This window comes from Hyperolius riggenbachi, chromosome 10, assembly GCF_040937935.1.
Source record: "Hyperolius riggenbachi isolate aHypRig1 chromosome 10, aHypRig1.pri, whole genome shotgun sequence".
Taxonomy (NCBI): domain Eukaryota; kingdom Metazoa; phylum Chordata; class Amphibia; order Anura; family Hyperoliidae; genus Hyperolius; species Hyperolius riggenbachi.
In genome coordinates this window covers 12526592-12541713 of record NC_090655.1, presented here as the reverse complement: position 1 = coordinate 12541713, position 15122 = coordinate 12526592, and the positions used below count along the sequence as shown (strand labels likewise).

Below are 15122 nucleotides of genomic sequence, written 5' to 3'. Positions count from 1 at the left end.
TTGGAGAAATAGTATATTTTTTTCATTTTTTTCCTTGTTTTTCCCTATAAAATGCATAGAAAATAAAGTAATTACTGAAAACAAATATCAACCCCAAAAAGCCCAATTGTTGGTGAAAAAAAAACAAGATATAAATCATTTCATTGTGATTAGTAGTGATTAAGCTATTGGCAAATGAGCGGGATGAAAATCGCTCTTGTCCAGTTTTCTGTTTTTAAATGTTAAGTGATTGAATTTTCATGCTATTTAGAACAACCACTGATATTATTCTTTGTTATATGGGGTGATTGTTGTTGCGGAATAGGAACCTCTGGCAGCTGCACTGACCTATCCCTACCCAGTTTGAGAGCTGCTGTATCCTCTTTTTCTTACTAAAATCCATTCAATGATTTTTCTTTCTTAACTTCAGATGAGCTTTTAAAGGACCACTATTGCAAAAAAATGTTAAATTTGTGTAAACACATACAAATAAGAAGTACGTTTCTTCCAGAGTAAAATGAGCCATAAATTAATTTTCTCCTATGTTGCTGTCACTTACAGTAGGTAGTAGAAATCTGACAGAGCCAAGAGGACTTGGACTAATCCATCTCTTCATGGGGGATTCTCAGAATGGCCTTTATTTATTTTAAAGACCCCCCCCCCCCCCCCCCTTAGCAACTGCTATTCCCTAAGTGCTTTTGAAATGGAAAAAAATGGAAGAAAACTGTGAAAATCCCCATGAGGTTATGGGCTAGTTTAAAACCTTTCAGATTTCTATTACCTACTGTAAGTGACAGCAACGTAGGAGACAAGTAATTTATGGCTCATTTTTCTCTGAAAGAAACGCACTTCTTTGTATGTGTTTACATGTATTTTAAATATTAAAGCGGAATATAACCCTGCATTTCAACTTTGCTCTAAAACATTATTTACAGCATATTATATGCAACCAACATTTTTTTTTTTTTACTAGACCAGCATTGGAAGGGTTAAACACAGAGGTTTAAAGTTCCGTGGAGAGATATGCAGCAGTTCATTTAGATACATTTAACTAAATAGAATGTAACAAGTGATAAATGTTACACACTCTTTGGCTGTCCTCCAGCTCCTTCTCAGTCAGAGAGATGAGTCACATGCCACACTTAGATACATTTATGTAAACAAAATGTATCTATTTCAGCTTCGGATGTGTCTGCAGAAATCTCCAGGAACTTGAAAGCCCTGTGTAACCCTTCCAATGCTGGTCTAGTAAAAAAAAAAAAATGCTGGTTGCATATAATATGCTGTAAATAATGTTTTAGAGCAAAGTTGAAATGCAGGGTTATATTCCGCTTTAAGATTTTGGCAATAGTGGTAAGAAAGTGTTGGCAAGACCACCGTGGGAACCGCGACCATCCTTCACACGTGTCGCCGCCGCCGCTTCCTCTTTAATCAGGATTTTAAATTGGCGTAATCTGCGAAGGGTTCGCACTTCCCGATGAGGGTGGCGCAGCCTAATCCTCCGCGCTACAAACACGTTTATTGTGTATGATCAGGATTTCCATGAGGGAAGCGGGGCTGATTTTAGTGCCTGCGTTCTCTCGGCGAGATTGCCGGCGTAGGTCTTTGTAATAGGCCTCTGCTCTCCGACAGCCTGTTTTATAGAAATACATTTTTATTTTCTAATTACAGATGTACCTCTGGAGACCATAACTGTTTATCAAACGGCGCAGCATCCGGATATACGGTCCTCGCTGACGCGCTATTTCGCACAGGTATATTAATATTAACAGCCTGCCGTTACACAATCTAATAAATGCTCTGGCTTTATTCCCCTCTTAAAGAAAATGTTCTCGGCTGTGTTTTTTCATCCTTGGGAACATCGACCCGCCGCTGGTCCCCCGTCTTATTATCGTGTAGTGCCACTTGTTTTATTGCTGGTATTGACTGCCGGAATCTGGGTTAAAGGGACCATGCGCAATTCTACCCCAGGAATTAAAGCGGTATTAAGCTCTGACATAATATTCAATAAAAATGTGGTTTCTTACTTTTTATATCCCATACAGTTAACATATTTGCTTTTGTGCATAAGTATTATTATTCATTTAGAAATTACAAGTTCCCAAAGTACACTTTTATTTGCTCTGAAAGCTGCCATTGCGTTTTATTCATGACGGGTGTATTTATAGTATAATGTACCCAGTAATGATTTCTGAGCAGCTGTCTATGTTCTGGACACATTAGAAGAAGTTTCTGCACAGTCAGGGAATGTTTACATTCCTCTCTGCTACAATTAAAGCCAGTGGTTACCTATTTAAAAATAAAAAAGTCAGATACTCACCTAAGGAGAGGGAAGGCTCCCGGTGCCCTCGGTGCTGCGCTAGCTCCCCTGTTCGCGTCTGCCGCCGCAGGGACTTCGGAGGTCTTCGGGAGCACTCGGGCTTCCGAAGACGGGCCGCTCCATACTACACACGCGCGAGTGCGTCATAGAGGGCACTCGTGCATGCGTAGTATGGAGCGGCCCCGTCCTCAGGAGCCCGAGTGCTCCCGCAGGCTTCCGAAACATCCCTTCGGCTGCGGAAGTGGCAGTATTTGACCAAACTGGTCGAATACTGTCACGGGGGATCCTGCGCGGGACCGGGCACCGGGAGAGGAGAGGGAAGGCTCATTAGGACCGAGCCTTCCCTCTCCTTAGGTGAGTATCTGACTTTTTGATTCTTATAATGGTAAACATTCACTTTAAGTAAACACAAGATAATGGCCTCAATTCACTAAGCTTATCTCACTAAGCTTATGTTGTTACCATGGTGATAAGGCATGTAGTATTCAGGAAACATTTTACCTCAGGCAAACCTAAAGTTAACTCTTCTGTCTTTGAGTTAACTCTTTAATCCTTAAAATAACTCCAGAGTTAAAGACAGGCTGTTTATTAACTGTGTGTGAAAATAACTACAGAGGAGGTAAAATAACTACAGAGGAGGTAACTTAACTACAGAGGAGGTAACTTAAGGAATGAAGAGATAAGATAACTCTCTTACTGTGTGGAAGAAAGTTTTCTCTTGCCTTATTATCTCCAGCATGATCTTAGTGAATTGAGGCCAATGTTATCACCAGTTTGGATGCAGGGAGCATTCTATTGAAGTAAGTCATGTGTTTAACCCTTTGAATGCTGTTCTGCTAGGAAAAAAAATTGTGGTAGTATATTATATTATTATATGCTGTAAATAATCTTTTAGAGCAAAGAAGAAATTCTGGGCTTTATACCACTTTAAAGGACCACTATTGCAAAAAAAAGGTGACATTTAAAATGCATGTAAACACATAAAAATAAGAAGTACGTTTCTTCCAGAGTAAAATGAGCCATAAATTACTTCTCTCCTAGGTTGCTGTCACTTACAGTAGGTAGTAGAAATCTGAAGGAACCAACAAGTTTTTGACTAGTACATCTCTTCATGGGGGATTCTCCGTGATTAATTCTTTACAAAAACACTCCCTGGAAAGGAACTGTACACAGACGCAGGCTCCCCCAACCTGTTTGCACACTAATACTGAGCAACTGCAGTCCACTAAGTGCTTTTGAAAAGATAGAGAATCTCCCTGTCAGTTCTGCTCGGTTTCTTCTACCTACTGTAAGTGATAGCAACATAGGAGAAAAGTCATTTATAGCACATTGTACTGCAGGCAAAAATGCACTTTCTGTTTTTTCAGGTATTTTAAATGTTACCATTTTTCGCGATAGCAGCCCTTAAAGGGAAATCCCCTTCCAGCAGCTTGTGGAGCATGCTTAGAATTTTTTTTCAATATTTCCTAAACTTTCTATTCCATTTTTGTGATCACCTATGTCCCCCCCAGCACTTAATTTTTTCTGTTGTGGCGGGGGGGACGTGGGTGATTGCGAAAATGCTGCAACAGTGGGGAGCAAGGAGGCAACCCAGCTTCAGAAGGAGGGGGTGGGGCTGATGCAGCTCCGCCTATGTGCAGTCGCGCCAGCGAATTCCTCTAGTGCGCGGCTACTGATGATGCGATCAGTACAAGCCGCACAGTAGAGGAAGCGTATGGAGAAGCCGAGTGTCTGCTGTCCTTGCTGCGGCATGTACCTGGTAAGCCACTGCCAATACGGAGAGAGGCCAGCGGTACAAGGAGGATAGTGGAGGCATGCGGGGGGAGCGGAGGCACGCGGGGGGACACAGTAGGAGACAGCACACTTGGAGAGGGGCCTGCAGTACAAGGGGGATAGCAGAGGCATGCGGGAGCGGTGGCGGGAAGGGGGGGGCAGGAGGGCGCATGGGGAGACGTGGGGCACACAGGAGGCCATATGGGGGAGACATGGGGACACGGGAGGACACCATTTGGGGGATAACATGTACAAGACGCTCCTGGAATACGGATGCACCGATTTCATTAGCTCCTGGCCGTGTCTATCAATGTAAGCCGCTCCCATTGGCTTACACTGATAGACACGATCAGGAGCCAATGAAAGCAGCTCCTGACCGGCTCACAGGAATTCTGCTGTTATACAGACGGCAGAGTGGGTGGCCCAGGTTCCCGACTTGCGGCGGTTGCGGCGGGTATGTGCGGCGATCGTTGGGATTCCGCCGTTATTGTACCAGCGGTCTCTGGTCCTTAAAGAGAACCTGTACTGAGTAAAAATATTTAAAATAAACACATGAGGTAACTTCAAATGAACATTACATAATTACCTTGCCATCAGTTCCTCTCAGAAGCTCACCATTTTCTTCTGACAATAATCCCTTCCAGTTCTGACAATATTTTGTCAGATCTGAAATATATCAGTTGCTGTCAGTAAAATATCAGTTGCTGTCAGTTATAGCTGAGAGGACAACTGATGTACCGGGTCATGTCCATGTTTCCCTATGGCTCAAGTGGGCGATGTTACAGTTTAACTGTGTGCTGACCAGGAAGCTGTTAGGGTAATGGACATTTTCAAAACGGTGGACGGAAAATTCCCTTGATCGCAGTGAACAAACAGGACGCAGGAGAGGAAAAATAGATTGAGGAGTAGACTACACAGGAGGTAAGTATGACTTGTGTATGTTTATTTTGACTTTTAATTTTCAGTTCAGGTTTTCTTTAAGGGGGCAGAGACCGCTGGTACTTAAGTTGTTAATAAATTATACAGTTAATCTTCAAGTTTGCTTTTTGGGTTAGATTTTTTTTTGTACAAGACCCCCATGGATAGGAGGACCGGTTGCTGTGTTAGCGTTTAGCCTGATCAAGGAACTCCTCTCATCACCGGCAATTTCCCCTCCTAACACCTGAGTCAATAGAAACCCAGCAGATGTCGGCAATTTCCCCTCCGGAAATACTGACTGCTTCAGACAAGCCGATCATCTCCAGCTCACATCATTTATACAGACACAATTCAATATGCCGCCTGTTTGTTGCCATTACAGATTGTTGCAGATTAAAGGTTGACATAAAAAAGAAAAAACTAAACTGATTCTATATCCGCAAGAAAACCAGCTGCTTGCCCACTAACTCATATAACACACTTACTGTATATCAGATATACGCTCTAATAGGCTATATCTTGCATTTTTGATTTTTTTTTCTTTGTGTGTTATGTTTGTTTTCATTTTATTTTTGTTTTTATTATTATTATTTCATTGCATTATTTTTTTTCGTTCATTTTGCATTTTTTTTTTGTTATTTTATTTGTTCCTAATTTGTTTTTATTTGTTTGTTATTTTTTTTTTTAATTGTATTATTTTTTTTAGTTTATTTTGATGATATTAGTAAATCTCTTAAACATATTTTTTATAACTATTACTATTGTTTATTTTATTATTATTATTGTTGTTGTTGATGCTGTTATTATAACTATACTGTTTATTGCCATTATTGCAATTTTGCTTTTGAATAAGATACTGACATAAAGAGAATTTATTTTGCGATGAACCTCACAAGACAAGATCACAGGGCAGGAGCGAGTCTGTAATGTTTGGTACACACCATGCAATTTTCGGTCGGATAGACAGGTCGAATCGATTATTTCCGACCGGACCAATCTTATATCTGATTGTTTTTCTGATTAAATTTGTATAGAAGTGATCAGAAAATCGAGCAGAAAAACGTTTTGAAATTAGAGCGGACCTGTCAGATGGATCGAACCGATTATTTCTATCTGACGGGAAATTGCATGGTGTGTACCAGGCATTAGATAGTGTAGATATATAGAGGCGTGGGCTAGTATTGGCAGATGAGGAAGGTGACCTCATCCTCACTCAGGTGATGTCGGTCTCTTTCCAGAAAAGGTCAATTATGTTGAATTAAAACGTGTGGTGTAACAGGGCTTCAGAAGGGTGACATACGAATTCTGTCCCACAGATATGAGAGAAGAGGGTTTTTTTATGTTTTGGAATTTTTTGTTGTAGTTTGTATACAAAACAAGTTGAAGAGGACCTGTAGTGAAAATGACATCATGAATAGAATTGCTGATCGTTTACAATATTCATTTATTGATTATTTAGTCAGTGTGTAAAATCTTTCCTCTCCCCGATATACATTCTTAAAGAGCTGCACCTGCACCCTACTGCTGTCAGGTGCAGCTCTGCTGAATGTTTGTCGCCGAGAATTCCAGCCAGTGAAAATAACACCAGAATGCTGTTGGCGGAGAACTCCAGATAGCTAAACAGCCTGGGCTAAGCATCACTGGAAGGGCGGAGCTACATAACGCTAGACAGCAATATATATAGATACAGGAAGGGTTTCTGATGAGGAAACCGGGAATATTACCATAAAAGTGGCCACCCTGAATAGTTTACTGTACTCTACTATGTGTCACTACAGGGCCTCTTTAACCAATTTCCATATGGAGGACTTAGGTGAGAAAATCACATGTTTAAAACTGGATCAAAGCAGGGTGTAGATTTCAATCACTGCCGCCTGGAACTGGTTAAAGTGGACCTGAACTCTTGCGCAGGACAGAAGGAAAGCACAGAGAAATGCACCCTGTATGTATTTAGAGAGTTTAGCCTGTCTAATTCCCCTCATCTGTGACTAATCACAAGTGTAATTTGATCTCTCGGCTGTGTCAGCTGGTTGCCACGGCAGAGCAGCTAATTTGTAAACACGGGATGTTAACCCTGTGTCTGCTTTCATGAAAGTAGGAAGTAGACTGCAGATTTATTGCAGGATTTGTATCGACTGTAGCAAATAAATGTTTTTCTTTAAAGGTTGTTATGCTGTTACTTATCTTTTAGAGCAGAGAGGAAGCTCTGAATTCAGGTCCACTTTAAGTGAGCAAGTGTGGTTTCCCATGATGCATCAGTCCTGAATATGCAAATGATTGTAATGTAACCCAGTCAGGGAAGTTTAGTGCATATGAAATAACTAGAGAATGACAGCGAGCAGGAGTGCCGGGATATGTGCATTATATCTGAGCAGACCCTTGTTTCTTACCTGCATTTACTTCACTGCTCCCTTAGGCTTTGCTGCTTTGTGATACTCCAGTGCCCTCTAGTGGAGCATCCTGTAATAAGACTACCAGTGATGTATTTACTGTACAGTGGATCTTGGTTGATGTCTTCATACCTCTAAATGGCGAAAACAAGAAATGATGCACATTTTCGCCTTATTAAATTTCTGTGCAGCGTTCAATAGCGGTGGTTCGATATGCCCTTTTTTACACTTTACATCTTTAAAATATGTGTATTTTTTTTCTTCACACAGAAACTGCATATAAGAATTGAACTTCATCCCAATCAGTAGCTGATACCCCCTTTCCCAAGAGAAATCTATTCCTTTTCACAAACTGATCCTCAGGGGGCGCTGTATGACTGATATTGTGGTGAGATCCCTCCCACTGTGTGATGTCATGACCATGGTCCTGACAGTTTGCTGTCTGTGAACCTCGTTGCATTGTGGGAAATAACAGCTTTTTCTAACTGCCAAGTAACCAGTATCTCCCTCCTGTGCATAGAACTCTCAGTAACAAACATTCTGCACAGATCACCTGGCAGGACGAAAGATGTCACCATGTAAATCAGAGACTCCACCAACAATTATATAATGGGTGAGCAGTGGGCAGGAAATGTACAAAAAATGTACTGAAAACTGCCTTGTACGGGTGCCCACAGATTACTCGATATTGCGGCCTGTCGACCTTCCGATTCGATTATTTTGTTGAATCTGAAAAGAAATGGTGTGGCAACATGGTCACACAATCGATCTTTTAATTGATTTCCTAACAGAATTGGTCAAATGGATTAATCGGGTATGGCAGAAAAATCGCGGTCACAACGGCTCAATCGGCTGCATGTCAATAACCGTTATTAACATGCAGCCGATTGAGCCGTTGTGATATCGCGAGCACCAAGAGACGCTCGTCCGATGTCCCCCCAAGTGTAAAGTGTAAAGTTTTCCTGCTTTACAGTGTACCTGAGATGGATGGTATGGTAGTATTTATACTTATCTGGGGCTTCTTCCAGCCCCATCAGGTGCGACCGGTTCCTCACTGTCCTCCTCAGCCCCTCCCCTCTCTGGTAAATCGCTCCGGTAATCTGGGCAGTCGTGGCTGCGCGCACCCCTGCCTTGTGCGGGAGCATTCTGCGCCTGCACAATACGGCTGCGGCATGCGCTTGTGGCCGAGCCATGCATGCGCAGAAGAGCGCGGCTGGCCAGATTACCAGAGAGATTTACCAGAGAGGGGAGGGGCCGCAGAAGACTGTGAGGGACCTCTTGCACTTAATGGGGCTGGAGGAAGCCCAGGTAAGTATAACTACCCCCATATCATCCATCTCGGGTACACTTTAATTGCTCACTACCAGTTCAAGCAATTTCCTACCTTTATCTGGTCAGCAGGCGCCCGTCAGCTAATCAGGTGTACGGTCATACACCCTTTGCCTGCTGAACCAAATCTAGCAGGAATTGCATAAATTAGCATTCAGGTGGGAGGCTTCGGTTGGACGTAATCGTTGATTACATCTTTTACAGGGACGCCCCGTGTAGGCACATCTCCCACACGGTCCCCTCCCTAACCACACACCTGTCAACCGCATCCTGGAAGCTGCAACGTCTCAACTCTCCGCCGACATGACTCCTGGCCTCTGTCACTGTGCGCCGTCATCGCAGGTGCCTGTACCATGTGGCACTGGTGTGACGTCACAACATGTGCCAAGTCAGTTACGCCAAACACCTGAGGAGGCCGGGAGCTGCGCCGGCGGAGAGACGAGACTGACACTGAGCAAGGGAGGGACACTTTACACTTAGGGGGCGGCAGCAGGACAATTCCCAATAGATTTCACTGGGTATACATCGAGTGATGTGTGGCCAGCTTAACTTTGTCACCCTCTCTGCAGATGAGCCCTCATTTCTTGTTGCCCAGCTGTGTGTGTATTTCCCCACCCGCCTCCTACGAGCTGTCATTACCTATTTTCAGCTTTTCTCCCAGAACGTTTATCCTCCACGTTCTCCTATTTATCAGTGTGTCGCTCTCTTATCTAGGAGGACCTGCCAGCAAGTATCGTCTTCTTCAGCCCGTCCGGAGTGAAGTTTTGTCTGGGCGTTATCCGCGAGCTGTCAGCTGATAAGCTGCATCAAATCAAGGTAAAACGCACCGAGCAGAGGAGGTGAAACTACGAGAAGGTTGTCAGTTATATAGCTAACAATCCCGCGACACAGACGGCCGCAGTGCCAGGCAGGTCTAAAGGTTCCCATACATTTGATTTGATTGTTTTATCGATTCCTCTCATAATCGATGATGTTCCATTCTTCTTGATCAGTGGAAATTGGCTGATATCTGCCTCAGTAAATACATTTCCTCAATTGGGCAGGATGGAAAATATCGGCTAATTGTGAAGGAATCGGTTACTGTTCACATGATTTCGATCGAGTCAATGTTTGGTTTAAGAGCCTGGAGGCAGAACATTGTTCAGATCGATTAGTAAAGGAGAATCGCTAGTATCTCACGTGTAGATTGTCGGCCACTAGTCAATTAACTTTTGATCAACCACATGGACTTTGATCACCCACTAAAATCAATCGCCGCCCCCTTCAGACCTTTGGCTCCCTCGCCGTCCTCCACCAGGATCCTCTGAAACTTCTCCCATTGGGGCGTACTGCGCATGCTCTGACGCGTGCACTTCTGTTGCTGGGAGCATTCTGCACCGACTGGAGACATTTCAGCTGACCCTAGCGGAGGGTCCAGGAAGCCCAGGAAGATGGCGAGGGAGCCAAAGGTCTAAATGGGGCTGGAGGAAGCCCTAGATATGTATGAATTTTTCTCCCACATCTATGTGGAGAATGTATAGGCAAGGGAAACCGTTTGTCAACACAAAATATTCTCTCTGTAAAATATAAAAGTATTCCTGTACTTAGTGATAAGGTCCATGCTACCCCTCTTCATAAGCCTGCATCCAGCCTTGCCTTCCACTGAGATCTACAGAATACTTGCTCCCTTGAATGTGGCCAGCTCTTTTTAGGCACTCTACTCAATTCGCAGAACAGCTACCCCGGTACCAGTTGCAGTTTTGACACCCCTAAAGTTATTTGGGGGGGGCAACACTTTTTTGTTGTTTGTTTTATTTGGAACAGTAAATGAGAAAGCGAATGGATCCAAGCTGAACAAAATGAATGTGTATTTTAATGCATATGCTTTGTATTTATATATGTCTATCTCTTTAAAAATAAGGAGGCTGTGTGTCTCTCTTTTGGGCAGGTGGGTTCACTCCCCCCACCTATAAAAATCCCACCTCCATTTTAGGTCCTTGCAACTATGACTAAGGCCACATACAGACATCAGACTATAGTCTTTGGAAAATGAAAGATCACAGACCAATCTTACCCCCTTCATGTAGTATGAGAGTCATACTCTACACAGTCTTTTCTATGGAGCTGAACTCCACATCAGAAAAAAATCTTTGCAAGATGCTGCACACACAGATGCTGTACAGACACAAAAGATCAGTATCTGCAAAAGATCTGTTCCTGCCAAAAATCCATTCCTGCAAATTGCAATGATAGTCTATGAGATCTGCAGATCATCATACACACATGATTTAACTGACATTCATCTGCAGATCAGATCCACCAGGATGGTTTTTCAGATCTGCAGATAAATGTCAGTTAAATCATGTGTGTATGATGATCTGCAGATCTCATAGACTATCATTGCAATTTGCAGGAATGGATTTTTGGCAGGAACAGATCTTTTGCAGATACTGATCTTTTGTGTCTGTACATCATCTCTGTGTGCAGCATCTTGCAAAGATTTTTTCCTGATGGGGAGTTCAGCTCCATAGAATAGACTGTGAAGGTATGACTCTCATACTACATGGAAGGGGGTAAGATTTCTGTCTGATGGGGAGCTCAGCTCCATAGAAAAGACTGTGTAGAGTATGGCTCTGATACTACATGGAAGGGTGTAAGATTTCTGTGTGATGGGGGAGTGCAGCTCCATAGAATAGACTGTGTAGGTATGGCTCTCATACTACATGGAAGGGGGTAAGATTTCTATCTGATGGGGAGTTCAGCTCCATAGAATAGACTGTGTAGGTGTGGCTCTCATACTACATGGAAGGGGGTAAGATTTCTGTCTGATGGGGAGTGCAGCTCCATAGAATAGACTGTGTAGGTATGGCTCTCATACTACATGGAAGGGGGTAAGATTTCTGTCTGATGAGGAGTGCCGCTCCATAGAATAGACTGTGTAGGTATGGCTCTCATACTACATGGAAGGGGGTAAGATTTCTGTCTGATGGGGAGTGCAGCTCCATAGAATAGACTGTGTAGGTGTGGCTCTCATACTACATGGAAGGGGGTAAGATCTCTGTCTGATGGGGAGTTCAGCGCCATAGAATAGACTGTGTAGGTGTGGCACTCATACTACATGGAAGGGGGTAAGATTGGTCTGTGATCTTTCATTTTCCAAAGACTATGGTCTGATGTGTGTATGTGGCCTAAGGGTGTATTGTAAGCCCGACACGCGTTAGGTGACCTTGTGGAGGATTTTGTGTCTGTCCATCTACAATTAAGTACCACATTTTATGCCTCATGAATGTTTGCGGATCATCTCTTTTCTCCTCACTGTACTCTGCTTGGATACTGGATCCTGCACCTGGGAGTGACATAGTAAGGGGGGTTTCAGAGCATTATGAACTTTGTTTTTTCAAATTATGCTAGCTCAATACTTGCTAAGAAGGGAAAGTTAGACCGGCTGTTCTCTATAAACACACACAGGGTGGATTTCTCTGTGTTTTCCGTCTCTCCTGTACAAGAGTTCAGGTCCACTTTAAGGTCAGCTATACCCACATCCTGATTTGGAGCAGTGAGTGATGGTAGCTTAGCCACACCTCCCCTCCCAAAATGCATTGCTCCCTCTCTACTAGACACTATGGAGAATGAAAAGTAAACAAAAGCAATTATTCGATGCATTCTGTGAAGTGCTGTGAAATTGCTATATAAATATATAATAATAATCTTATCTATTGCCCAGATTAGGTAAATCAGCTCCTTAAATTTTTTTGTGAACAGTTTGACTTACATTCTACCCTTTTTTTTTAGTTTGCTGCTATTGGTCCAACCACAGCCGAGGCGATGGGGGCAGAGGGCCTGTGTGTGAGTTGTACAGCGCAGAACCCCACCCCTGAGGACCTGGCAGAAGGTATACAGAAGATCCTGAAGCAATGACCAGTGGAGGCAGAGGGCCTGTGAGTGAGTTGTACAGCCCAGAACCCCACCCTCGAGGACCTGGCAGAAGGTATTCAGAAGATCCTGAAGCAATGACCATGACTGATGGCATTCTGTGGATTGCCTGATACCCGCAGCACAAGAAAAATCCACTGACTCCACCAATACTGAGGATGACACATAGGAAAACCCATCTTATAGCATGGGCCAGAAGCGTATTATTTTTATTAAAAGCAGAGCATGTGATGGCAAACTACACAATCAAAGGCTACCTACAGACCAGATGGTTAGCAGCTCCAAAAATTGAGGAAGATGTAATAAGACCAGATGGACGTGAGAGTAAAGTTAGCTGGTCTCTAGAGTGCTCCTAATGGAGCCACCCAGCCCACTTAAAGGATACCACAACTGAAATGTGACATAATGAGATAGACATGTGTATGTACAGTGCTTAGCACACAGATAACTATGCTGTGTTCCTTTTTTTCTTTCTCTGCCTGAAAGAGTTAAATATCAGGTATGTAAGTGGCTGACTCAGTCCTGACTCAGACAGGAAGTGTCTACAGTGTGACCCTCACTGATAAGAAATGCCAACTATAAAACCCTTTCCTAGCAGAAAATGGCTTCTGAGAGCAAGAAAGAGGTAAAAAAGGGGAATTTCTTATCAGTGAGAGTCACACTGTAGTCACTTCCTGTCTGAGTCAGGACTGAGTCAGCCACTTACATACCTGATATTTAACTCTTTCAGGCAGAGAAAAACAAAAAGGAACACAGCATAGTTATTTGTGTGCTAGGCACTGTACATACACATGTCTATCTCATTATGTCACATTTCAGTTGTGGTATCCTTTAAGGACCAATAGGGGACATCTGGAGGGGAGGGAGTTCTTCATGACACTTCCTCATCAGTAGTCGTTTGCATATTTTTCTTCTTGCTCTAGCACAAAAAAATATTATTTCCCTATATTTTTCTATGAAGGCAACCTTTGGTCATGTTCTCCTTTTATACAGAGTGGCTACATTTTTAGAGACACTCCCCTCCAATGAATGATGACAGTATAGCAATGAGTAATGTATAAAAGCTCGCTCAGTATCAAAGAGAACCATTTATGCATGCATTTGAGGTAAGATAAAAGATTTAAAGAATTTTGAAGCAGGTATGATCTGGGGACCAAGAAGAGCCAGTTACAATATTTTGGTAACTGTTAACATTTGTTTGTCATGCAACACCATCTTGGGTGTGGCAGTGGGCCCAAAAACACCAGTGCAAGCATGGACTTAAAGAGGAACTCCAGTGAAAATAATTAAAAAAAAATGCTTCATTTTTACAAAGGTATAATTAGGTATAAATGATTTAGTTAGTGTTTGCCCATTGTAAAATCTTTTAAATCCCTGATTTACATTCTGACATTTATCACATGGTGACATTTTTACTGTTGGCAGGTGATGTAGCTGCTGCTTGCTTTTTTGGCAGTTGGAAACAGCTGTAAACAGCTATTTCCCACAATGCAACAAGGTTCACAGACAGGAAACTGCCAGGAGTACCACGGTCCTCAGAGTTTCTTGTGGGAGGGGTTTCACCACAATATTCGTCATACAGCGCCCCCTGATGATCTGTTTGGGAAAAGGAAAAGATTTTTCATGTAAAAGGGGGTATCAGCTACTGATTGGGATAAACTTCAATTCTTGGTCAGAGTTTCTCTTTAAGAGACTTGTGGGTCAAGAGGTGACAGGCGAGTGGCACAAACCGCCTGCAGCAACTGAAGCGCAACAACAACATAACACATTGACACTTGATGCTATGCAGGCGCACCAAAAAAGCATACTGGAACGCACAATCCAATGCAATGGTTTTAATATCAGGAAACCATCGACTGGGGAGTCAGAGCCCCTACTGTGGGCGCTGGATGACTGGAAATGGTTCTTTGTCCTATGGTGCTTTGGGTCTTTATTCTTTTTCACCATTATGTCACACAAGCATACAAGACATACTCAAGCATTACAAGTTCATGGACCCCTCTTGCCAAGTAGTGACCATCAAATGGGCAGCAGTAGAATAATGGACAGGGCCATGTTCTCCTAAATCGTGACTAGTCCCCTTATAGCACAGTTGGCAAAGTCTAGTCCTCGATGGACAGAGAAATGGAGAAATGTCTTCTACTTGATGCACCACACCTTTCCTAATTCAGTTCCATTCTTTAATTTGAGCTGTGCCAGTAACGTGTGAGGACCTCGGCCTTCGAGGGCTGGAGTTAGACATCCCGGCACCATAGAAACATCTCTTAATGCCGCAGACTACCTCAGCGTTGTCGTATATCAGGCGCACTCGTTTCTGGCTTCAGTGATCCATGATCCAGATTCACTTTCAACAGGACAATGCACCCTATCACCGGGCTTGATTGGTCTGTCAGTGCCCACTAACAGTACAACATTTTCCTGAGATGCGACCATTAGACTATATTTTTACGATCGAATTGTACATAAAACCACAAAGTGTGAAGAGAAAATTGACATGAAAC

General features: G+C 43.0%; 1 protein-coding gene across 3 annotated transcripts in view; it reads left to right on the top strand.

Moving 5' to 3' along the window:
• Positions 1-13017, top strand: part of UROS (uroporphyrinogen III synthase) — a 43265-nt gene extending 30248 nt beyond the window's left edge. For all 3 annotated transcript variants that reach the window (XM_068255731.1, XM_068255732.1, XM_068255730.1), the window contains 3 exons: positions 1651-1733; positions 9424-9525; positions 12481-13017. In XM_068255731.1, the coding sequence (XP_068111832.1) occupies positions 1651-1733; positions 9424-9525; positions 12481-12606 (311 nt within the window). In that variant the 3' untranslated portion in view covers positions 12607-13017. The remainder of the gene's footprint in view (positions 1-1650; positions 1734-9423; positions 9526-12480) is intronic.
• The last annotated feature ends 2105 nt before the right edge of the window (positions 13018-15122 follow it).